The sequence below is a fragment of the Periplaneta americana genome, chromosome 3 (genome assembly GCF_040183065.1).
Source record: "Periplaneta americana isolate PAMFEO1 chromosome 3, P.americana_PAMFEO1_priV1, whole genome shotgun sequence".
Classification (NCBI taxonomy): Eukaryota; Metazoa; Arthropoda; class Insecta; order Blattodea; family Blattidae; genus Periplaneta; species Periplaneta americana.
Window position 1 is genome coordinate 142,994,777 of NC_091119.1, and position 27,184 is coordinate 143,021,960.

The 27,184-nt window shown below is 32.7% G+C and overlaps 1 protein-coding gene across 8 annotated transcripts in view; it reads right to left on the reverse strand.

The window, feature by feature from the left end:
• LOC138696589 (uncharacterized) overlaps positions 1 to 27,184 on the reverse strand; it is a 156,591-nt gene that overhangs the window by 20,361 nt on the left and 109,046 nt on the right. For 6 of the 8 annotated variants that reach the window (XM_069821738.1, XM_069821737.1, XM_069821739.1 and 3 more), the window contains 3 exons: positions 25,477 to 25,597; positions 23,541 to 23,654; positions 13,853 to 13,873 (listed from right to left, as the gene is read on the reverse strand). In XM_069821738.1, coding sequence (XP_069677839.1) covers positions 13,853 to 13,873; positions 23,541 to 23,654; positions 25,477 to 25,597 — 256 coding nt within the window. The remainder of the gene's footprint in view (positions 1 to 13,852; positions 13,874 to 23,540; positions 23,655 to 25,476; positions 25,598 to 27,184) is intronic. The other 2 variants (XM_069821735.1, XM_069821736.1) reach the window with 1 other exon arrangement.

A 27,184-nucleotide genomic window follows, 5' to 3' on the forward strand; every position in this document is an offset into this window, starting at 1 on the left:
AAAATATTCCATTTAACACTCATCACATTAAATCAGCTTTCTGTCGCTCATTACGTTCGTGAATCATCTTGATTAAATCTCATTTTCTGTATAAATATTATCGTAACTCACTCATTAGTCATTAAACATTACTAAAGTTTACTAATCTCATTCTTTTTAATATCTAACACTATACTCTAATACTGTACTGCATATCACTGCACATTATTAATTAATTGGACTAGGAGCCATCTATTAGAAGCCTTGAATTCTGGTTTATTTAATTTCTTTCCCAGTTCAATGGCTTGCTTTGCAGAATAGATCCAGAAATTGGCTTGTTCTTTGAAAGGTCATGAAGAATCCTCTTCCACAACAGTTCATTTATTTCCATACAAACAGTTGCTTTCTGGTTCCTTTTATGTCACCAATATTGGCCGCACGTCACTCACTCATTATGATCTTTATTTTTTGAAGTGTCACACCTGAGTTTTCCACAACTGTACTTCAATATTATTTCACTTAGACTTTGCTCCTAATTTTCCTTTATCTCGATAACTTTTACTTCATCACTTAATGTTAATGGCACATTTTATGCGACTTTTTTTTTTACGGGGAATTCACTACACTTGCGCTCTGTTTAGCTACGACAGTATACGGGTGTGAAGCATTGAAAATCTTTGAAGGGACTCGTCTGCCTAGTCAATGGGGTAATAAAATTTATGACCGACAGGCCAACACACCCTCGTACCTTCTAGAATTTTGTAAAGAAAACTTGTTTTTATCTTAGTGACCTACATATTTCGTATATTCCTTGAAATTACGCGCTGTTTCAAAATATAGTTACAAAATATAGTGTGTCCAAAATATTTTTTCCGTTTTGAACAGTAGCAGACAGTTTCCGTTTTATTCAGGAAAAATTACACATAATACATACAAATTTCGCCGGGACCAATAAATTGTTCCGAAATAGACAGGATTCCGGATTATTCAGGTTCCGATTTGAACAGGTTTCACTGTAATATTCTATAACAGCCTCGTTACAAAGATCTTTAATTATATCCTTAATAAATACTTCACATAACAAATCATATTACTGAGAAGGATGTAGAAGAGTACACGGGAAAAATGATGAATGTCACATTGCTACTAAGGGTAGCAATTCAATAGATTACTGCAAACTTCTATGTTGTTCTTATCAAACCTGGTAAAAAGGAGAACAATCACCATGGATAATTATCCTTTCCTTAATCTTTAATAGGAACAGCAATAAATTTTGCAGTAATATACTGAATTACATCATTATCTCACCCTTAACAGCAATGTGACATTCATCTTTTCTCCCCTGTGCTCTTCTTCATGATTTTAGATTTTAATTTCTAAGTAGGTGTACGAGTGGATAACAGAAATTAAGAATGGCTAATGGTAATGTAGGCCTGCAGGCCTGCCTACATTTAAAGTATTACGACTGTGAAGGTCTATAACCAGTAACACACTTTCAAAGCATGAGGAAATATTTAAAAAGCACGAGAACTTGTTCATACATGAAAAAGCAAAAATAATGTGGGAAAAGAAATAAAGCATGCTGACGAGGTCAAATTATAAGATCAATAAAGCTTAAACTACTAATACTCTAATTGACATTCAAAACAGAAAATGTATATGGATAACATAGTTTAAACATTCAAATGGGGCCTGTACATTGTTTCTGTCTTGATTTCAAGCTAAATTCCTAGTATTGCATGCAGTACCTTCAAAATCTAATTAATCTACATCCTTTAACATTATTAGTGGACCTGACGCTGAAATAAGTTGGTTATTCACTGGCAATACTTAATGTTATACTACTGAGTGTCTCAGTCTAACATGCGGTAACTTTTATATGAACAACAACAGTACACCTGTCATGACATGCGGCATGCTGAGTTGACTTTCCTTTTCCTAGCACAGGGATGTCAAAGCACCTGGCACTGCGTGCTCTCAAGAACCCGAACATTTCCTTAAAAGCGATGATTGTATTTTATTTTGCTGAAAAGTGAACCTTGTTAGATTTGTATTGCTTGTAGTATGAGCACGTAATACAGGCGCTTTGACAACCCTATCCTAGTACATACATGTCAAACTACATCGCACACATGTGGCAAATCATCACTAATTCTGAGTCATTAAACTGTTTTAACAAAAATTTGCAGTATTTCTTTAAAAAGTAAATAATATGGCTGAGTTTTTCTTTAGAATACCCAGTTGGTTGCTGGCCAACAAGTATGAATTTCTCATTCTCGACATGGAGCTACAACCAGAACATGGAAAGAGCCTGTATTTTGTGAATGGGTTGTGAATATTCATGGCTAAGTAAATTCACAAAATTATCGCTATTGGTTCATTGAAAAACCATACATTATTCACGAAGTTCCATTACATGATGAGAGAATTGCTGTGGTGTGTGTGATATATAAAGAAAGAATTGTCAGTAAGAAACAATCATAATAGATAGGTGAATCTGATTTTACATCCCTTTTATAAAAAATTGACCATTATTTTACAGGATTCCACCCTGCTCATACAGAGAACATTTTCAGGGCAGAGTCAATAGTGTCAATATGTGACCCTTCAATCCCCATCAGACTCTCTGTTATTTTTATCTTTCGGTTCATTGAAAGATAAAGTGTACAGGACAAACCCTCCACAAATCTTATGATAAGATCTCAACCATAATATTTTTTATTGGTTATTTAATGACACTGTATTAACTACTAGATTATTCAGTATCGAAAAAGGAGGGGGGGGGGGTGAGAAAAACACCCGAATGCAGTTCTGGATCAGCAGGCAAACACGGCTGCTGCCTCAGCCACGCCATGGCTTCTCAACCATAATATTCGTTAGGAGTTACCTCAACTTCTCATTGGAAACTTAAGCAAGCGATGGAGAATATACTAAACAGACGTTAAAAATGTATTAAAAAAAAAAAAAGGATGGCAGGCAATTTCTGTATGTTATTGGTTAAATTGGGTGAATATGTAACATATTACCATTGTTAACTCAGAATGCCACATGGCCAGAACACAGGAGATTGAGACATCCAGTAACTATAGTCCATGTATAGCAAATACTATATTGTACACGTCAAATTATATACTGAGCTATCAATTCAAAACATCCCAGTCTAAATATTTCATCTCAATTAAATTAAATTTAAACAAAAAAGAAAGTGTGAAGTTCAAAACCAGTGTTAATTTGCATTTTAGGTTTCACCTCCTCACTCCCTAACTCCTTTCGACATTTCAAATGCACCGCTATATTTTGATACTTAACCTGAAAGAGTATTCAATTGTTTCACATCTTTTATTTTCTACCATCGTCTAGCAATCTGGATTGTTGTTATTGTTGATTAGAGTTGAATAGAATAAAACTACAAAGACTATTGTTGATTACAGGTTAAACCTATTCTTTAAACATTTTAAGCAGGATAGAGGATAATAAAAGCGAAATCAGGATTTACGTCAAATTAATCAAATTTAGGAAATTACCAAAAATAAATTGTTTTCATCTTACAACCAACTGACAACAACAACAATCCAGGCTGCTAGGCGACGATAGAAAACAAAAGATGTTAAACAAATCAATACTTTTTCAAATTTAAGTAGCAAAATATAGGGGTTACGTTTGAAACTTAACAAATATGGAGGGTTGGCAGAACCTAATAAGCAATTAACTCTGGTTTTAAATTTTCCCCTCAATATAAATTGAAGTGTTCTTTGTTTAAATTAAATTAAATTAAATTGAAATAAATAGTTATTTAAATTGTTGGAAAGTTTTGAAATTAAAGCAGAGTGAGAGAGAACAGATTATTTCATTCAAATATGTTCTGATCATATTGAAAAATTTCATTAGCAATGGTACAAATTTTAAAACTGTGTTGAAAAATAGCTAAGTAGCAGGGTGATTTTTTTTTTTTAATTGAACTGCCATTAGGTCTATGACATAAGCCAATTTTTAGCGTCCTATATGCCTGCCTATATCAAGAGTGATTATTTTTCTAGATACGGTAAGCAGATAAACATAATTAAAACATAATGAAAATACAGATGTTAACTCTAACATCAATGTTTTGCATTAATATTGTTGTCTACTTAAATTTCTCTAATCAATAAAGCTTTTACAATTAAGTGGAGTTTAAAATAATGGTAATTTGGTTGCATGAAAGATCATATTCTGTTGAAATGGAAGTGCCAAAGTAAAAACAAAAGGTTCCTTATTTAAATTAGTTTGACGTGAAACGTCTATATTCAACCTGTAAGAAAGAAAAATGGCAACGTTTTAATATGAAAGATTTACTATGACATCATTTGAAGAACCATGAAAACAGAAGTGTAAGATGGACTTCACATGTCTTGATTTTCCATGCAGTCTCGCTCTGTTCTCTATTAATGTGCCCATCTGTCTCACTCCATTACCTAATAACTGGATAGGGTGTACTCATCTTGCCTGTGGTAGTAGGTATCTGTTTAATCCTTAAATCTATCCTTACCTAACCTAACAATTACATACCAAGAATAAAAACGTTTCACGCAATCCAAGGGAGTTCATAAATTCCCTGTCATTTCTTTACAGTACAATCTTGAAAATCCACCATCAGGTTTCTTTCAGTATGCATGTTCATGTACCCAAATTGCTATTACTATCTACCTTTCGTTAAATGTAAAAGGGTTCTAACTGTGACATTATCGGTATCTACTGTAAAGAAACAAAAGCAGAGCATTACTACATGAGCAGTTCAGTTCGTCTTTTTTTTTTATCTAGCTTTCCTATGAATATAGGAGCTTATAATAACACGAATTTGCACTATATTATCTCATTTGATTAATATTTGGATTGCAAAAGAATACGTGGAAGGTAATGGTCAAAATTTACAAGACTAACAAGGGAATCGTTCCAGGTTGTGGAGCTTGAATTTAATGAAAATGCACATTTAAGCTATTTGTCGTTCGTTAAGAAACTTACCTTAAATAAAATAGTGTGGATTCGAACTGAAGTGGTCGGAACAAAGAGCCATTGAACAGTACAAACATTTTATATAGGCTGGTTTTTCACATTCTTCTGTTTCCAATATGCAACATTGTTGCAAGAACAGTTATCAAACCTTCTCATATGTTTCTCCATCATGACCTCTGCCACATGAAACTGTTGATATACAACACAATGCAATGTCATTATAAAGCCCCTACCGTGCAATGTGACTGGAATGTTTTCAAAGATAATTTTATGTCTGAAATACTCACCTAGCCTGCGAATTAAGATTATATATTGCCTAAAAAATACATATCCAAGGGTTGCATAAATCTTGTAGTTTTTGGAGGAATAATTTGTGTTTTAATTGTCTTACCACGTAAAGTATTCTTTACTCCTTCAAAAGTAAATATAGTATCATCTATCTGACCACTCCAGGAATCCAGAAGTAATAGTGTCTCTCTGTTAACATATCCGAGAGAAATACATCTCTTACCCATCTTCTCACGTGACTTTTTTGTCAGTTTACTGGAAATACTTGCATCGGCCACGACAATAAATGGCTTATCTTTGTCTACATGTTGCTTTACTTTAGGTCCAAATTCCCCTTTCGGTTCTTGAAAGCACAATATGTACAGTCATGTTCCTAGACTTCCAGCTGCAAACCATGGGTCCAGACAGTGTACGAATGAATAAAATATGTACTACTACTGTATTAATGTGAGTTAAGAGAAAAAAATTGACTAAAGCATTAAAGTGAGAGCTTTGATATGGTGTCACGAAGCTATAAGGATCCGAGTGTGCGCAGAAGTGGTATAAATAGCAACGATTTTCAAGTCAATATATTTCGTAAACGAGGAAAATGAACGACTATCACCACATTTCTTAACGAACGAAAATTAGTTTAAATATACATTTTCTTTAAATTCAAGCTCCACGACCTGGGACGGTTCGCTTGTAAGTTCAATGTTCAGCAATAGCATGTCAGACATAGATAAAATTCAGTAGAATAAATGCTATATATACACAAAATAAATTAAGATGAGTACTTACCGTATTTAGGAACACACTAACACGTAGACAGACGAATATAAAATAATGTGCGAATATTTTGAAGTAAAATAATCCACAGGAAGATCTCATCACACATCAATATTATAATAAAATGTTATTCCTTTGTAATTTACAATGATAAACACTGATGTCAATTTAAAAACATAGTGCAAAACTCTATATTCAAAGTACACTACAAGTAACACAAAGAAAAGTTTTTGTCCACTTGAGATACTATGAACAAGATTTTTTAACTCATTGTGCATCAGTTTTCCAATAGGAGAGCTGAATTTGAATAATGGCGACTTCTAGTGCAATTTACGAAAAAGATGCTTTCTTGGTATATTTTAGTTTCATCTACCATAATTCCATCAATTCCTATTATAATCTCGTTATCACGCCTCCATGTGATTGCGCTTGGCCCTTTCACTTGGCATAACAATATCTGGGACATCGAATGTGACAAGCTACTTTGAGCCACAAAACTATTTAGCAGGGAAGAAAGGGAGAAAGGTTGTGGTTTCCACTCCTTCTCTCCCCACACCTTAACGTCGCCATTATTTGCCCCAACTCTAGTGTATGGTTCATAGATGTCACTACTGCCGAGAGGAATAGACCAATTAGTTTGTCACAAACCATCCAGAGTGCACCACAGGCAGTGAATCTACATAGCACTCGTAATGAATGATGATAATGGACATTTTTTTTATATGTCACAGGAGAACCGGACTACCTGAAAAAAATCCATGTTGCCTGGATCACTGGCTTGCACCACAAGTTATGAATTCAGGGTGGATCAACCAGGATTTGAACCCAATCCCAATGGTTTACAAGTCCAACGTGCTAGCAATGAGTCAGTATAGCAGTTGGGAAATGAAGTGTAGTATGGACGACTTATTTCCTTTGTTTCTTTAAGGATGTCTTCATAAAATGAAAATTTACATTATTTTTTTGTTATATTTATAGCATCATATTACCACATTGCCAGCCGACTAAATATACAAATGCATTCTTTAGCATTTCATTAGTATTTAAGATAATTCAGATCATTGTCAGTAATATTTACTGCCTGTAAGAGTAAAATATCAAAGAAGGCAACCAATGCCTGGATTAGTGTAATTTGTATGAAAAGTTAAACCAAGTGGCAAATTTAATTAAATGTTTAGCATCAAATTACAGTAACGTTAACTGAAGAAACTGCTCATCTAAAAATGTTACAACCAGTGGTGATATTCAAGAAGTTTAACAACCAGTTCTCTCATGTGTACCTATGTTAAACATATAAGGTATATGTCCATGGTAATTGCAAATATTACCTAGAAATAATTTAACAACCGGTCGGTTTGTCTGAACCAGTGCAAACCGGCCGAATATCACCACTGGTTACAAGTTGTAGCATGACGACGATAATACTTTGAAAGAGCACCATGTTACTAAAAAAAAAAGAGCTGAGTTTCCTGATATTCTGTATCAAGAGATACAACTCATTTTTCAATCTAAACGTCTGATTATTATTGATATATATGATGGGTTTGGTAAGTAAGAATCGGAAGTATATCCACTATATAGTAGTACTGCTACTTCGTATATACAGGGTGGAAGTGAAATAATCTCCCAGATTGAAAGGGACGATAGGATACACTGAAATGAATAGAAAACCTACATTACATTTTGTGATTAAATGTACAGTTAATTAGAAAATTAAGTTTGAAGTTTCAGCTGTCCAGCAACATTGCTGCTAACACGCATTTCTAGTAATATAGATGTAAGAGGTCAATGGACTCTGTCTATCTCGCTAGGTGAGCTGCTGTCTGGCTCGATGATGCAGACTATTTGCATTGTATAGTGCTTTGAAATTAGCGACTTTTAAAATTAAATTTACACGAAAACCATCCACACTATTAAAATACACTAGAGGGATAAATTATTCTTCATTAGATTTCCTATCACTATGGACAAAAATCACGATCCTACTCGCAATAGTTACCGAATAATAGGGTGTTAAACTTTGGAAGAACTTTTTTTTTTCTGGGGGTGGGAACTACGAACTTTTCACCAATATGATATTACAGTTTTTTGTTATATACAACATGAGCTATTCGCTTTGAAAATCTGCAAGGCTATTTCACATCCACCCTGTATTTAATCTAGCACCCATACACATCTGATATAATAAAATTACAACACATATTTGGGTAGGCATGTTTTACATTACGGTTGAGAAAGTGGTTTACAATGTTACGAAATTCAAATCTTCTAGTCTTCATCTAATAATACCTAATGCAGGCAAGTAGTCACCTATTGAATCACGTGCCGAGTGTAATGCATATTACACGTGCAAGTTACCATTACAGTGGTTATCAAGAGATGCTGCACTTAGATTTGTCTTGTCTTCTTTAAAGACCCCTGTGAGTGGACATAATATGCATTGCTTCCCACACCACAGCTAAGTATCCAGAAATATATCATATCAGATGTGTATGTTGGTGTGGTTAAATATATCCAAACTATAATACTACTTTATAGTGCATATACTTCCGATACCTATTGATAAGAAAATGAAGATTAGAAACGAAAGAGAAGTATGCATCACTTTCAAAATATTATATTACATGTATTAAGAATTTATGAAGAATAACGTCCTTAGTTGCTATGTTTCTCATTCAAAAACTATCTGTGTTTTTTCAACATGTAATATCAAATTATAGATTTTACTTCACTTATATTTCTGACCTCATTTTCTATCTATGTAACTTCGAGGTTCCTCGGTTTCATTATTGAAATACAAGTTAAATAAGTCTACAGATAAATTATAAGCAGAAAGTGAATACGTAAAATCTTTCATGTGTAACAATTTTTTTTTACACTTACAGAAATTATATTAACCAAGTTTGTTTACATTATGATGATATTTCAGAGTGGAAATATGTATCTTTGCCACATAAAAAAAATACTAGTTCTATTATTAGGATTGATCAAAGCAGAAATACAACTCCCTGGTATATATTACACCTTTTGGCCCATAAAAGGAGATTGATCTGTAGTTAACACAACAAAGAATTCAGCATTCAAAACAAAACAAAAATATAATACAAACTACAAACATTAGCAAACACTTGTTAATATGAAACCATTCAAAAACAAGTTAAAATTCTACAGAAAATTTATTTACACACTAATTTCACAGCACACACATCGTGTAAAAAATAAATAATTAAAATTAAAGACTGTTCTAAAATCAGCATAGACAATTTTACAACTCGCATTACAGTAATAGTCATATTTGGTCATTTAAACACCAGATTAAGCACTCAAAAAGAAAAATGTTGTATCGTTACAATTGCTATACCACTCTTGGGGAGTGTGTATGATCACAATTCAGAAACAGTAAACAGATATTAATAAACAAAATGCCTTGCTTTACAAACAATTTACTACTGGTCCTCTGAACCTTTTCCTGTTAAATGCACATTTGTAACTTCGATGGCTAGCTAAGAATTTAATTGCGAACTCAGTATGGCACATATTACTGTGTCTTGTTCAAATTAATTTGAAATATCTTGGTACAAAATACATTAAAAAAACCTGCACTTTTAAGAAATGTAACTCTACCGATACTTAAAAACTTGTAAAACTACACACAACTACAAACAAAAATCACAAACTGACAAATTTATAAAGAAATCATTTAAAACAAATTATACATGCCAGCACATTTTTACACATAGTTCTACACAACCATTCCATAATTTCTCTCAATCCATTTCAAAATATATAACTTTGTTTAATCAGTCTTTCCATTTTGAGCTATTAACAGTACAACAAAATGTCCAGTCTATTTAAACATTTTGAATTCATGTCTATTATAGGGAAAACTTTATGAGATCTGCTGGGTATCACTTGAGCTTTTAGATTTCTTTGCTCTCCTACTACGAGTAGAGGGACGGTATTCAGGAGTAGAAGGGGCAGATTTTGCTGCATCTTTCTCGGGGGAATTATGGTTAGATGGAATGTAGGTGGGATCATCATCTTCTGAGAATTCGGATCGAGTTTGTTCATCAGAATGCGATTTATGGTCGACTTCGTCCACAGATCTGGAGCGTCGCTTGCTTCTGACTTCGTCCTTGATGTTGCCTTCCTCGGAAGGTGCAGAAGTGGTGCGGATACGAGCGCTGTTGGCCACTGATATGTCTGACTCGCTAGGGTGTGCTGAGGGTAGGAGACTGTGTGATGATATGGTGGACAAGTTGAGGTTCTGGGGACATCCAGGTGAGGAAGAGAGAATTAAACAAGCTCAATCAGTTATTGGTCCAGGCAAAATAAGCAAAAGCAAACAAGCAACCAAACCAAGCAAAAACAACGTGGAATAGTGTTTGTATTTCGCATTAAACTATATACCACAATTTCATCCAGCCATAATGAAACCAATTATACAAAATTACATTATAGTTTTATTTAAATGTCTCAAATGAACATTTAACTTCCTCATTTTACGTATTTAGGACTTCAAATAATAATTCATTCATATACTTATTATTATTAGCATGAGCAAAGGGATTTGTTGGAATCTAATGACAATGAATGAATGACTGCAATATGTCTTCTTGAGAAATAATCAAAATCCGAACAATACACCAGTCATGAAATGATTCATGAACTTAATGTAACTATATACACGAGCTTTTCTTGAGAGATATTGAACATCCAAACAATATGCCAGTCATGAAATAATTTATCAATTTAATGTAAACTATACCTACATACACGAGCTGAATTTCCAATGCTGAAACAAATTTTGGAATACCTAGCTACGAATATAAAAGTAAATAATTCTCTGGAATAACGTAATTTATAATAATTTATAATTCCAGTTAAGGGAAGACAATGTATTCTTCATCAAAGCACTGGAACATGTTCCTCTCGTGTTAAATTTCATTACATTTCAAAAACAGTTCTTTCTGACATGTTAATGAAAAGGAAAAGGAATTTTTCATAAGTATTATTCTACAATGTTACAATACATTACATTAATAAAGTTAATGTGGGTCACAAAATCTGTTAGGGATGTTGTCAAAAGTTACTAAATAATCTTGTTTCAAATTATTTTGTTTTGTAAAATGATATAAAGCTGCTTCCTTTTGTTGTTTTGTGCACCTATTATGCTACAAATAATTACATCCACGGTAGTTTTTAAGTAGTTATTTGCTCAAATCACATATAAGACTATGGTTGCATGAAACTGCAGTTTAATTGAATACAAACATTGTAATCCATGCCAAAAAAAAAAAATAGAAATCACACATAAAATAAAATTGTTAATTTAAGGTGACGATAAATTTTCACTTACAATTATATAATGAATTATAAACAATGAAATTTGAATTTTACATTTAATACTGGCACTACTACTTTGTAAAAAAAAAATAATTAGGAAATAACAAGCAAAACCAGTGACCTATACGTGAATTATACAGTATATATATGTATGAGCGAAAGTGACTATGTAACAATGAATTTTTTTTTGGGGGTTGGTTATTTAACGACACTGTATCAACTACTGGGTTATTTAGCTTCAATGGGATTGGTGACTGTGAGATGAGGCCGAGAATTTGCCACACTGATATTTGCCTTATGTTTAGGGAAAAAACTCAATCAGGTAATCAGCCCGAGCTACATCAGTGACTATAAAGAAATGTTAGATAATTGAAATTTTATTTAATATTGGTTATATGTTTTCTTAGTAAAGGTAAAAGGAAAGTTATTCTCTTTAGACACCATGAAGGCATATTAAAGTAGAGTTTTATCTTAGTACCGGTATCCACATAAATAGTTGAAGACAGAAAGAAGAAAAAGTAATTAAGACATTAATTATTTCTGTTAATGGTGTAAGTAATGGAGATTATGTTCTTCATCCTATTAAAGATAACAAATAATTTTTGGTACAGCAATATGTAATGCCTTTTGTATTTCTGAAGATGGCATGGAATTATAAAAGAGGATAATATTTACTGGTGAAAGTATAAGCTTAAGTATTGTTACAAGTACCAGTTTGAAGGGTTGTAAAATTCTTACAAACTTTAAGGCTGTTTCTGACTGAGGTATACGAATTTAGAATAAATTTAGATGCAAAGCCATAAAGAAATGCAAATAAACTGAAAGCAGTAGTAGTAGTGGTGCTACTAAAACAATACCTAAACCACACCCAAATTCTTGTTTGTGATAGATCGTAGGGATAAGTATCACAAAAACTAGCTTCCTAGACCCAAAGTGTGTGCACATATCTCATACACATTAATAATTACGATTCTGTAAATTTTAAAAAGACAGGAGAGTTGTGCAATTCGTTAATTCTGAATATAAAGGATGATGTTGAACTTAAAGAAGCAATTAATATTTTAAAACTGATGAATTAAAACACTATTAGAATCTTGTGTGAACACTACACGGCGAGTGCAAAATGAAAATAAAGTCAAACAGAAATATATGGTAAAAACATTCCAGAAAAAAAAAAATTCAAAAGGATACTGAGAGGGGTGCAGGAAGAGCATGTGTCCAATGTAGCGACAGATGATGTGTGGTATTTTGTATACAACAATTGTTATAAAAATGTTAACATATTTATAATTAGTGAAATTATTTACGAAAGCATGAATTAAGTTACGTACAAAATGAAACTAACAAATCTACAGTAAGTAAACAAAAAGCTACTAAATAAGTTACATGAACATATTCCAACGCAAAATTTGCATATTTGTGAGTAAAGGGAGAGAATGGAAAGGGTATCCTAAATATTTAGGTACTAAATATACCGGTATCATTAATAAAATATGTCCCAGAAATTTGTAAAGAGCCCACTGTATACTTCTTATATAGGAATACGAAAATTTATTGTAGTGTGTGAACAGATTAGCAATATTCATGATGTAATTGAAATCACATTGATCTTTTACACAGCTCAATAACTTTACTTTGATTTTGTACAAGCACTCCATTTTATTTTGCTGAGTTTCCTGTCATAATATTTAAAGATAATTCAGTATTAAAATAAAGATACACGCGAAATGTGTGGCCAAAGAATACTGAAAATGAAACGTTTCTAATAATATTGTACGAAGCAGAATGTTTAATTTTCTAAACAAATTCTAAGAGATGCTGTTTCGTGTCCAAAACTCGTATTGGATATGGATGACGAAAAGGAAATTTTATTTATCACTACTAATAGGGAAGGACTGGTAATAAGAGTATAATTTTGATCTCTGAATTTCAGAATTAATATTGTACAATAAAATATTTATTTTGAAAGTAAAGAAGGAAAAACTATAATAATAATGAGAGCATTAGAAGTCACAGTACAGTTGTAAGAAGTCAAATCTATACTTCAATGAAGAATGAACTATAGAAGATATGAATCTTGTACAAACAACATGACTGGCTGGCTGCATTAAAGTTACATATCAATTATCATCTAACATTCAAACTCAAGTTTGCTGAATTACTATGAACATTTATACTAAAACATGCACGTCAAAGTGTTTCAGCTGAAGGAATACACCACATGCATATACAAGTCATTAAAAATGTAACTGTAACCATTTTGAACTTGACACTTCAAAGTTCATAAAAATTCATTTCATTTAGTAATGCAACTTCTTTTATAATATAATCGTAATTTCAAATTCTCCTGTGTAATACAAAATACAATTAACTTAATTTACAAGTACGTACCCACGACTGATAATCATATGCATTATACAAGAAACTTACAGAAGCAAAGCTAAAAATAATATATTAAGTAAGACAAAGCGTGTTATCTTACCTTGTAAACCAACAATGAACTCTGGTTTGAAAGAGAAAACAAAATTTGAAGGCAGCAGTATAAAATCACTTTATAACTATTATTGAAAATGCCAAAACATCAGGTTACAAAATTATGTTGAGCCAAAAGATGTAACTTATGTGTTCACAATTTGAAATTGACTGATATGCCACTCATGCAATAAATATAAATGAAATCATACTCCTGCCTGGGATTTCCCTTTGGCTGAGTCTGCAACGTGTGATTTTTGCTCAACAGTGTTTCCCAAACATTATTTATTATGTAAGTATTTCTAGATCCACAAAGATAAATAAAATATCACATAGGCTACACATGTAATATGGAAGAATCACTGTCACAAAATGAAACGAAATGCAAATGGAATTTCGAACTGTACCAAATGGATAGACTTACAAGAACAGAAATGCATACATATGCAGAAAAATCAGTATACTACAGTCGTAATACCAACTGAACTACCAAAGGGGTTCCTTCGTAAGTTAATTTAATAGTTGGTATCACATCTAACGATTATTTGTTATCTTTAAGAAAGGGTTCAGTAAAGTTCTGAATGCAATGAAATTTAAATGCTATACTCAACAATGTTATTTAATAATGAGTTCTTTCTACATGAATTCGGAAAAAGGAAAATATCCTTCTGAAATGTAACATACTGAAGAATGCAGTTTGGGAAGCACTGCATGAAATTAAGTTATTCTATTTTCTATTATTTCTACAGGTAGTACAAGGTGACCAGATTCCGAAAATAAAAATCCAGGACACTACAGATATTACTTATTAGTTAATTAGAAATTATTATTGAAATCATTTAATAATACTAGGGTATTGGAAAAAAGACAACATAAATATGCTTTTTAGAACCTTTACAGTCCTAGTCGACCATTTTGTTTTGATCCAGTGTTAAAACATTTCACTTACAAATATGATTATTCTTGATTAACAATATATATATATATATATATATATATATATATATATATTACTTTTTGCAACAAATTTCATATAGTCAACATCCATATTCTGGAAAATACGACAAAGTACCCTTTGCAGAGTCAAGTAGGGTACTGACACAACTCACTATGCAAGGATGAAAACTTCTTTTATCACAGGGATGATGATTATGTGAAGACCGATAATTCCTTGACATAAAAAACTGTTTTTTTTTTTTCCTCTCTTGTACGGAGGAGAGACCCAAAGGCTTATACTGCAGCCTGAGGCTTATTGTGCTTACCACTCCTATTCTGTGAATGGTTGTGTAGCCAACAAACGGTCGCACTGTTGTACAAGTACAGGATGCTGCACCATGAACTTAACCTGGACTATTGTATGGATGATGATGATGATGATGATGATGATGATGATATGTGAATTAATGATGGCGAAATGAATCCGAGGTCCAATGCCGAAAGTTACCCAGCAATTCTGCTTCAATTGGTTGAGGGAAAACCCCGGAAAAAACCCCAACCAGGTAACTTGTCCCAACCAGGATTTGCACCCAGGCCCGCTCATTTCATAGCCAGATGTGCTGACCATTACTCCACAGCGGTGGACTTAAAAACCTGTTACTTAATGATCTCCAAAGAATTCATTACAGAACTGATGATGATTGTGGATAATACTTTTCATTTTATACATGAAGAATTTAATTTAGGAAACGATATGATTCTTTACTACCTGCCAGGGTTGCCAGGTATCCGTATTTTAATGTGCAATCTCTTATTTGCATAAAATTTTTGTTTCCCATAACATTCTTTGCTAGAAAGCAAATGTCCCTATTTTAAAGCACATATTATTTCAGTTACAAATCACCCATTGCAGAGTTGCCATTTTTTTTTTTTTTAAGAATGAGCTACGAATTTGCACCATTATGCTCACTCATATCAATTTCAAATTTATTTCTGAAGTGCACTGTTCCACTTATTTTCAGTTCCGATCTTCATTTACCATTGAAATGATTTCATTTTTCCAGTTCATTTGTGATTGCTGTGTTGCATACTGTATGTTGTTTCAAGATAAATAATGAATATGTAACACATAATCAAATTTAGTGATGCTGATGCAAAGCAGATGAAAATATTGTGCATTCTTAAGATGTGGTTAAAGTAAGAACAGTTTCATGAGTGACTGAAGAAGAGTGATGATAAACATGAAGCACAGTGAAAATACTACAGTAAGAATTTCTTTGCACTTTGTGGACGAAGTAATGTGTTCAACATGCCCGAGGAATGCAATGTAATACACAACGTGTTCACAAAAGAATGGTGGGGTTTCAAACCATTGTATTTTCTGTATTTTTAAATTTATAAACTAATAACAATTAATAACGACTAGTCTTCGAATAATGAAGAATACCACTTTGAAACTAGTCAACCACGTAAAATTCCTCATATTAACACGGTAAAGAAGTTGCAAAGTTAATCATCGATTATATAACTGTTAAGAGTGTATACAGAGCAATGAATAATAACATGCTTCAACTGGAAGAATAACTGTCCAAGTTTGGTGTACATTACTCAAAGTCCCTCAATGTGTGCACCTCTAGTCACCTGACACAGATCTCAGCAGTAGTCAAATTCCTGCCATTCCTGATCAAGCATGTCTGGAGTAAAAGTCTTCACAGCATGAGTGATCTGTCCCGAAATTTCCCAAAGGAACGAGACATTTGAGGTACGTAAATCTGTCTTTCACAATGTTGCTTTTGGTATATCCAACTCTCTACCATCTCTGGACAGATATTTCGTCGGATTTCGCTGAAAAGTCCCCGTCACTCTATCAACATCTGCATTTGAAAAGCTTAGACAGACCATAGGCTACTCTTGTCTTTAAACAGGCATCCTGTTTCCACAAACTGCCTATACCGAATGTTGTTCTCATGTGGTATGCCCTTCTGAAAACTTGAATGGAACTCACGTTGCACTATTGTGACGGATTTAGAAACCTCAAATCTAAGAATGTCAAAAGATTTTTCCTACTTAGTCGCCATTTTCGAATTTCACGTCACAAACTACAATGGCCACTGCCAATAGCATATAAAAAGCAGCTTGGACAGATGACGAATCTACGAATCTATGCATGCATGCAATTTTATTCTTACCAAAACAAACAAATCTATAAGGTAATGAAGGGTAAGTGTGTGCGGTCAGGTAAGAGTGCTCTCATGAATTTTTCATAGTTGGTATGCATATGCAAAATTGGCTTGCATTACTCCATTGAGTATGGATTATTAACAAGGTTGAGACATATGTTAGTCGAGCGGCAAAAGAATCTCTATTTAGAAAGGTGTGTAAACATTTTGTTTAAAATCATGGTAATTTTTTTCAAAAGAAAACTTAGCTTTCTACAGAGTTATAAGTTAGTCAGAAGGAACATGTTGACATTAAAATGAAGTCCTATTAGTAGCAATGAAATGGCATGAACTAATGTCCTATGACAGTATGTGCTGCTCCTTAGTGATACATTCTTAAATTGACTCGATGTCAGCTAAGAATGTGCACAGAATGAGTGGATAAGAGTGCGCGAGTTATGTTCAAGTTACGAAGGATTTGGAGCATTTATATGCGACTATTGTTCTTGAGCCCTTTTTTGTAATCATTGTCTATTATTTCTCGTTTATACAGTTGTAGTTAAATTTATTACTAAATTTCATATTTCTGTTGTGGGTATTGTGCTATAGAATAGTGTAAAAAAAAAACTCATTTATAAGTGTATTAAAAGCCTGAAAATTTCTATGTCTGCCTCAAAAGTCTTCTCATACAAAACAAATTGTTTTGGCGTGAATTCAAATGTTTGTTTCATAACTTAATCACTGCAAACTCTTTATGCTTATTCTTACTCGCCTGTGCAGCTAAGAATGTGCATTTGGCTCCTTGAAAAAGTCAAATTTCATTTGTTTACTAGCCATCTTCTCCTGAAGTCTATCTGCTGAATTTATAATCGATATAATACTATCATTCATTAAACAATTTTTCAATATTTCATTATAATACAATAGTTTCCACAGATAATAATATACTAGATGCACACATTTACCCTCCTTTACCTCACACCTTTGAAACCCCACCATTCTTTTGTGAACACGTATATTACAAAAATTGGTATTGGTATTACTTTATACTAACCCTATACTTTTTTAAAGTTCTGAAGATGAAAAAGTAAGTATATGTAATTATTTTCTTGTCAATATATTTAAGTGTTTCCTTATTTTCAAATGGAACTTTATTGTACTTTTAATTAGCATCTTTTAACAATGCTATATGCAGAGTGAACCGTAAGTAATGTCGTTAATTTCAGGGGGTTATTCTTTGAGACATTTCAAACAAAAAAGTTTCATACAATTTTGCTCGTTCTTGCTTCCTTTTCGAGATAAAAATTGTTTTATATGACACATTTCATAGCGTGTTTTGAGAAAACCTTTGATTTAATTCTAATTATGCTCAGTCAATTTAAGAGAGCAGTGTATTATAATAATAAATGATCGAAAGAATTTTAGTTTTGTCCTTTAAATGTGCAGAAATTTGATCTGAACAAATGTAATATTTTAAAATTCCTTTGGAGAACAAACAGTTATTTTTATTCTCATAATATATTGCTCTTTTAAATTCACTGAGAATATTGAAAATTAATCCAACAGCTTTTCTAAAATACATTATGAAATGTTTCACATAAAATAATTTTTTCTCGAAAAGGAAGCAGAAACGAGCTAAATTGTATTAATTTTTTTTGTTTGAAATATCTCAAAGAATTAAACCCCTTGAAATTAATTACACTAGTTACGGTTCATCCTGCATATTATCTAAAAATTCATTAATGGAAGATACTTTCATGTTCAGGATTTTTATCAGATTATACAGAGTACATTAATTTCCATACTGACGAAAGCTAAGAAAAGAATGCAGAAAGCATGTTTTAAGATAGAAACAATGGAAGTGTTCAAACAACCCTGTGATCCTAAGGTTGGAGTTCACAAAACAGATGGAAAAAATGCATTATGACTGAAACATGCTGAAATGAAACATAAAAGGGGGAGGACAGAACGAGAAGAAAGGACAGGGTTAGAAATAATGAACAAGGAGAGAAAGAGTAATATTGTTGTGATGATAATGACGATGAACATTTACTTATAATTGACATTGCAGAATCTCTTACATACATTTTTTGCAATCTCAATGAAGATATGAATCAAGAATCTTGATGAAATGATGATATTCTTCACTGTCAAACTTTTACTCAATTTTCCAGTCTTCCTGCTAAATAATAGATTGAAGAGAGACTGAAATCTTCATCAACTGCCTCTATCAACCAACTACCATCATGACGATGCAATGAAATTAAAGAACTTGGCCTAAGATATTAAAAATACGAAATTATTCATTAAAACTGCAAAATATGTATGTTAATACGAGTAATTTCAAAGAAAGAAAAAGCAAGACCACAATATTAATATAATTTTTTGTAACAATAGGTTTTCTTACTATGAGTAGGTGAATAAAAGATATCGAAATCGATAAATAAAGCTACTGTAAGTCGTGAAAAAGTCGTTATTTAAATAAGTAAATCGTGAAAAAATAGTTATTTAAATACGTAAATCGCGAAAATGCCGTTATTTAAATAAATAAATTATATATATATATATATATATATATATATATGATGAAAAAAATTGGTAATGTAAATTGTGTAAAAAAGTTGTCCCCCCCCCCCCCCCCACATTATAAAACAAGAAAGACAAACCATTTTCGTTTTTACTTTCAATGTTTGATTATCGAAAATAAAATAATGGAATTTCGTGACCAATGAATGTATGAATGATTCGGCGATATTCGTAAAAGAAATCGCGTTTATGCAATAAACTAAATTGAAAAAAGGGGCAAAATTCGCGATCAATCGCGATCGTAAAACGTGATTATAGAACAAGTCTCGTTTCTACATATAAAGTTTTAACTTTCTAACTCAAGTACGAGAAATCCGTGAAAAAATCATTCGCGAAAAATCAAGCGTGAATCATGAGTCATGAGCATGACTATGCACAAGTTCTCGATTTTCCTCATGCAGTATTCTAATTAAAAAAAAAATAAACAAAATTTATTGAAAAACCATTATTATTATTATTATTATTATTATTATTATTATTATTATTATTATTATTGTCTGGTATGATTCTTGTCCTGAAACAAGACGATCCTAGATTTTCTAGAAATCTAGTCACCTAAGGTTGTAAGAGATTAACCAACCACAAAGATTTACTTGTAAATTACGTTCCATTTTGTACATATTTAAAGTGAAACAATTTTCGTTTTTTTTTTTTTTAATAACGGACTATTTAGTGATTCATTTATTGAACAATTTTACAGCTGGGCAGAAGTACTTCATAGTTTACAATATTGTAACATTGTGTTTTATTGAGAGATTATTTAACATGTATAGTGTCAAAAAACAAATATTCAATTTTTGCAATAAAATTATGGTTTTCTTCTAACAGTTTCGTATATTAAGATTTATCGGCTTTTAAGATTCCATTTAAACACTGAACGCCTCATTTTTATTTTGGTAATAACTACCTGCACTCTTTAATAAAAATTCCGATTTTTTATTGTAAAATATCTCTGATTAATAACATAATATTTGTGTTGTTGGAAATAATCATCGTAATCATCACCACCTGGCATGGTTCTTGCCCTGAAATAAGATGGCCCTAAAAAACCAGTGATTTTGGCTGCTGTATTTTTGTTTTAATTACTATCTTCAGTCTTAATAGTATTATATTTTTAATTTTAAAATGCATGAATGTAGGAAAGCATAAATTACATAGGACAAAACATTACACACAATGAACATCGTGTATTAACTTTTATTAATCCTTATAGATTTCATTTCTTTTTATGGAAAATATACATTCTGGCAAAATACTAAGTGCTCGTTTTATAATCTTACCACTAAGCAGCAGTTCACTGGTTGACCGTAGCTGTACAGAGTGTTCAAAAATTAAGCATCGACTTTGTATAAATAGGGCATTTAGGTGGAAGATATAGGCTAGACGACAGTGCAATGCAGGTATAATGTGTATGTATACTGTGTAGTTGCAGCTGGACTCTATGCATTGGCTTTGTGACAACAGCTAAACATGTTTTCTGTCTTCACAGGTAATTCATTCCAGAGATGGTGGCTATTGTAATGTGGATGCTGGAGGGGAGGAGTATAGTGACATTTGGACAAACATTTTTATCGTAAATTCCATTAAAATGGACCCACGAACAGAACAATTCACACATTGGCAAACAATCTAAGGACACTGGGACAGTCACAATGGAGTCAGTACCAGGATGTCACCAATCATCGACGACAGTACTGGAGCCAATAGGTTGTCCATTGAACACATCCTAAATCAGTGCAGCGCTTATCACTGGAATTGAACATTCCGCTTCGACAACGCATTGGTATTACGTTTCACAATGAAGAAGAAGCTGTACCACCTACATGTTTTGCATCACTTGCATGATGAGGATATGGCAGAGCGTGTGACTTCTTTGTGTGGTGATTTATCAAAGAATGTGTGTTCACCTGACCAGTTACAACACTGGTGGAGCCCTGAAACTGCATTATATAACACTGAAAATACTCTGGAATATCTTTCGTGCCATTGCTGACAGATGGGAAGTGTGTCGCGATGTGAATGATGTATATGTTGAAAATGTGTGACGAACAAATACCACTACAAACATTACCGATACTATCTCTATTTCAACAAAATCAATACTTAATTTTTGGACACTCTGTATCAGGGCTGGGCATCGGGAGCGGATCCAGACTCTAAACGGGGATGCTTAATATTCATCCGTCACTGAATCATCGCTGCACGGTGTTCGGCGGGGAAGAAGAGAAATCATATGGCTCCCCGTGAGAGAGTAGAATCCACTCTTGCTGCCCACACCTGCTCTGTATTATGACTGGGTTTCCTTTATGCACTTGCGCTATGTACATTGGCTAAGATCAAGGCCTGAGAAGACAATACGACAACAAAATAAACACAAGATAATAATTGGACTCACTCAGTATCTATGACAGGGAGTTAGGCTCATGTTTCCTGCTGAGTCTGGCAATCAATACAAGTGACAATTTTTTTTTTGTGGTCATGTAATTGAAATAACGGTTTTTTATTTTTATTTTTACTATTTAACAGTGAGTGTTTATTTATGACTCTTATGTACTCAATGACTGCTTGGAGAGCACACTGAAGGTGTCAACAGTTCCTTATTCATTCTACAGTGCATAATCTTATTACAAACTTTATGGAGATTGAAGTGTACTCTCAGTTCCACAAGTAAAGAACCCTGTTCCCACATCACTTCTGCACAGATGACAGTGATTGACAGGTCATTTAAGGGGAGATGTCTTGTCACAACCTTCAGCTGTTGCCAGTGTATGCTACTGGTTGGGTTCTTTTCAATATATTTTCTATTTTGGGGGTAAATTAAATCAACTGAATGATATTATGTTTATTATTACTACCACAACAACAACAGGTAGCCCTAAGTGATCGAGTATCAGAAACACTCTTTCGTGGATGGAAAATACCCAACACATCATTCTGAGGGGTTCTTTGATGGTATTTTGTCCATAGATTCACTAATTGGGAGAGCGTGTCAGTCAGATTTATGGCTTCCTGAACCCAACCCTTCCCAAAAAGCTCTTTACTTATGAAACCAAGAGTATAAAGCAGGACTCATGTAACTGTAGAAGACATACACACCGTGTAGAACAATTTAAAATAAAGCTATGTATTTTAATCCTGTTTTTAGTGTAATACAATATAGTGATACTGATTAGTGACTGTCCAAGAGATTCTTTCGCAACTATCTTGTGGGCCACATGAAGGAAGCTGGTAGTGTATTTGTGACCAGTAAATGCAGAACTTATCGGAAAGGTTTTAAATCTGGTCCATTGTATTTATTTTATTTATTTAATTTGTATAACGTAATGGTTTATGAAAATTATTATTTATAAAGTTTATGCTTATACTTTACAGCAAGGCACATAACTGTGATAAGAGAAATCTAAGGAAATAAAGTAACGACTGGATGATGTGTGTTTGTGACGAAAGAATGAGAATAATAAAAGTAGATAGTAAAGTTACAGCTGTTTGTTAGTACAAACCGAAAGAAAACATTGCAATAAAGACTGGTATAAAAACCAAATATTGAAGTTGAGAAAGTGTTTCTAGATGCACTCAACAACATTCTACAACTATGAAATAAAATGGTTTGTTATTTTTATTAACATTACTGAACATTATCCTCATTCATTGAAATGATTATGAAATGGGTTACAAGCGATTTGGGGGCTGTTTATCACCTTAAGAAAAGTAACTTGTCCAGATAAAAAGACCAACCTGTTTCACCTTGAAGACCAACACTTCTATTCAAATTATCACAATGACCTACTTTAAACACTTTCAGAACACTGCACATTCAAAAGCTGAACTAAAAACTGTTACATCTAAAGCAATTAAAATGTTAGTGAATAGCAGTGTTATAATATTTTACTGGTATTTGCAACTGAAATTACTTTAACATAGGATGAAAATAAAGTGACATACAAACTGAAACAAAGTCAGCAATTTAAACTATGTAAAGATATAAAAATGCATCACCACAATCTTTTCCTTACTTACCTTAATGGCAGTCTGCATAAGCACTGTTGTGGCATAGTTGACACCTTTTGTACCCAAATGCAGCACCGTATGGTAGCCTTGCTCTTTCGCTTTCGCTATATACTCATCAATTTCCTGTCAACATATGCAGTATAGAAACAAAACATAAAATTACTCTGAGTAAGATTTATACATGTATGTATACAAATGACATCTTCAATTATGAATGCTCAGATGGAACAATATAATCCGTAAAATGCTAACTCAAATGAAGAAATCAGGGGAAGAAAGATCATCATCATCATCATCATCATCATCATCATCATCATCATCATCGACTTCGGATTTTAGGTAAAAACCTATTTTAATCCTTAAAAGGTAAGTTCATAAAAACTTGCAAGCACACGTTTCATATAAAACTATGCCTAAAATTGGTATTTTAATAGCATCTAAAATACCTATTTTGACGACAAAGCCTATTTTGACCTATTAAGTATGTTTTATCTCTAATAGGTCAAAACACCCATTCTTATTTCGAAAATTTGTATTTCAAATTCCAAATGTGTTCCTGGTTCTGTTGGAAATAAAGTACGTGATAAATTGGAGCAAGTTCTGCAGAGAACTGTAGAACTGAAGGACCTGCGTACTGCTTCAGATATCCTAGTAAGGAAGAACACGGATTTACAATACATATAACATTCCTGTCCAACTAGTGTCAAAATTACTTCAATGGATGTGGAGCATTCATTTTCAGCATACAAATTTGTGTTGAGTGACTGACGGCATTGCTCTTTAGTTGCAAATTTAGTAAAGTATTAGTAATTTAGTGAGAAGCTAATTATGGACATTAACGGACAAGGCTTGGTAAAAATTGATTACATTAGACTTGTTTGCATACTGAACGTATGTCTAAAACTTATTTTTCACATTTAATTGTTTAGTTTTTGTATAACTAGTTAGGTATTTGTTGTTCTTGTACTTTTAGTAGTAGTGGCGGTAACGGTGTATAAGCATTTAAAATTATTAAATTCTAGAAGTGAACTCGTAATGATTTGGAACATGTTTTTAAAGAAAATATTATTTTTTGTTAGAACCTATTTTAAATTCTTTAGAGACTATTTCCTACACTTTTAAGCCTATTTTAGGCACCTAAAATTACATTTTAACGACCTAAAAATCCGTACCCTAATCATCATCATCATCTTCCCGTTCCATCCCCATTAGAACTGTTCTCTCCAACAAAACCTCGGATGTCTAACATTTCTTCTTACCTTACGCTACTAGACTTTTTTCTTTGGAGAGCAGTAAAGAATGCTGTCTATCGAAATGTTCCAACACACCATAGGATATGTAGCAATGTAATATTATTGATGCTTGTACATCCAATCAGCAGGCAACACTAGAACGATCTAGGGCTGTCATTCATCTGAAGATTGTGATTGTGCATTAATTCCAGGGGTCACCACTTTGAGCAAGTCATGCAAAATGTTTTTAGTAGCAGTAGGCCTGCCGAAGTGCTACAAAGTATCATTTTACTTCGGACTTGCAGTAAGTAGTCTATACATACACTACGATTTCCATAATATCCTTTTGCACCCCCAATGCTTTTTTGTTAGAATGGTATATTGGGATATATTTTTCACGAGACCTAGAACAGCTCAAATGATTTAATGAGTGAAAAGTAAACAGTACCATTTAAAAAAAAAATTAAGTCATTTACTCGTATATCCTTGATGAACAATGTTACAAGAAAAATATACCCATAGTACAGTATAATTGCCCACTGCACTTAAACAAATTTTGTTTGAAACAATTTATTTGGCGCCTAAGAAACAAATTATTTTGGGTGAGCAAGATAACTGGAGACACACTGTAAATAGTATGTGCAAAATCAACTCTTCACGTTATCAGAAAAGAACTTCACTATTATCTCTAAGTCACAGATATTTTTTTTCACCTGTTCGCGTCGACTGAGCATGGGATGAACAAATTTTCTATACAAGATACTGGAGCCTTTTGTAGCTGGAGAAAGGAGCCATAGCACCAAGATTATCTTGATCTCGTAATAAAATGGGAACCTGCAACAAAATATTCACGTAAGTTTAATTGGAAAGATAATAATAATAATAATAATAATAATAATAATAATAATAATAATAATAATAATCATAATAATAATAATAATAATAATAATAATAATTTATTCTGATGAAGTTAAGACCATCAGGCCTTCTCTTCCTCACCACCAAGAATATGTAGCTACATATACATCATTTTTGGACAGCAGCGAAGAAACTAATTAGTAACATTCAATTACACAAAGACATAGACACGAAATAAGAACATTAAAAATTATTACAGTAATACAGAACGAAAAAAAAAATAAAAAAAAAATAAAATTAAAATAAAAACAAAGAACACAAAAACATAAAAAAAGTTAAATCTGTCACAATTAAAACAACACAACAATTTCCACAATTTGGGACATCTGGCCGAAATCTATGGCTGACCACTAGGATATAAAGCAGAGATTAAATGAAAAATACAATATGATTGCGGAGAGAATACGGAACAATGATAAATTTAAAAATAAAGTACAATTTGAGTTCGGAGAAACTTGAGATGAAGAGACATTGAAGAGTAATGAGATGAAGTGAAAAAAAAAATTACATACTATTATAGAAGTGATTGTGTAAAATGAATAATGAATCTCTCAATACCATTAGACAAATTTTGTTAATGTCCTCATTAGAAAATTTAAGAGAAAGGAGAATGGTTTTGGTTAACTTAAATGAAGTTCCCCTAGCGCCAAAAAGAAGTCCTTTCACTTCCCATGCATTAATATTCATTTTGTATCTCTCACTGAAGTGAGGAATACATGGGTTGTAACTAGACTTCTTTCCATTGTCAACGTTGTTGGCCTGTTGATCATCCTTCTCGAAACGGATCTATATTAAGATCTATATTAATAATATTAATCTAAATAAGTAAACGAGGAAGGACAACTAAAAATGCAAACAAGAAATACAATATTAATGAACTATTCGACAAAAGCTGTAATCAACACATCTTTTAACGGATTAATAATAAATTTCATTAGACAAAAAATACGTCTCTAACTTAATTTTGAATTTCGACAGCGTTTGGCAATCCCTGATGTCACCAGCTAGAGAATTCCATAGACAAGGTAATAATATTGTGTAGGAGGATGAGTATAATGACTTTCTATGATGAGGGATAAAAAGAAAATGCTTGATTCTGATTGTGTACTGTTGTGAGAAATTGAAAACGTGCTGCCAGGTAAGTGGGAGTAGAGGTATGCAAGAGCTTCAATAGCAGTGCCGGTGAATGCATGATTTTTCGTTCCTTCAGGCGAACCCATGAATAGAAGCTCGAAGATGATGTTACACGATCAAATTTGCGCGTATTGCAGATGAATCTTATACACATATTATGAGCACACTTCAGTCTCTCAGCCAGGTTATGGATTACATTTGTCAGCAAGGAATCATAATAATCAAAATGGGACATCACAAGTGTCTGAATAGGAATCTTTTTAAGGATAAATGGTAGAAATTTCCTCATGTGGTTTAAAGAATAGAGCAACGAGAATATTTTGTTACACATGTATGTTACCTGACTATTCCAGTTTAGATCGTTGTCCA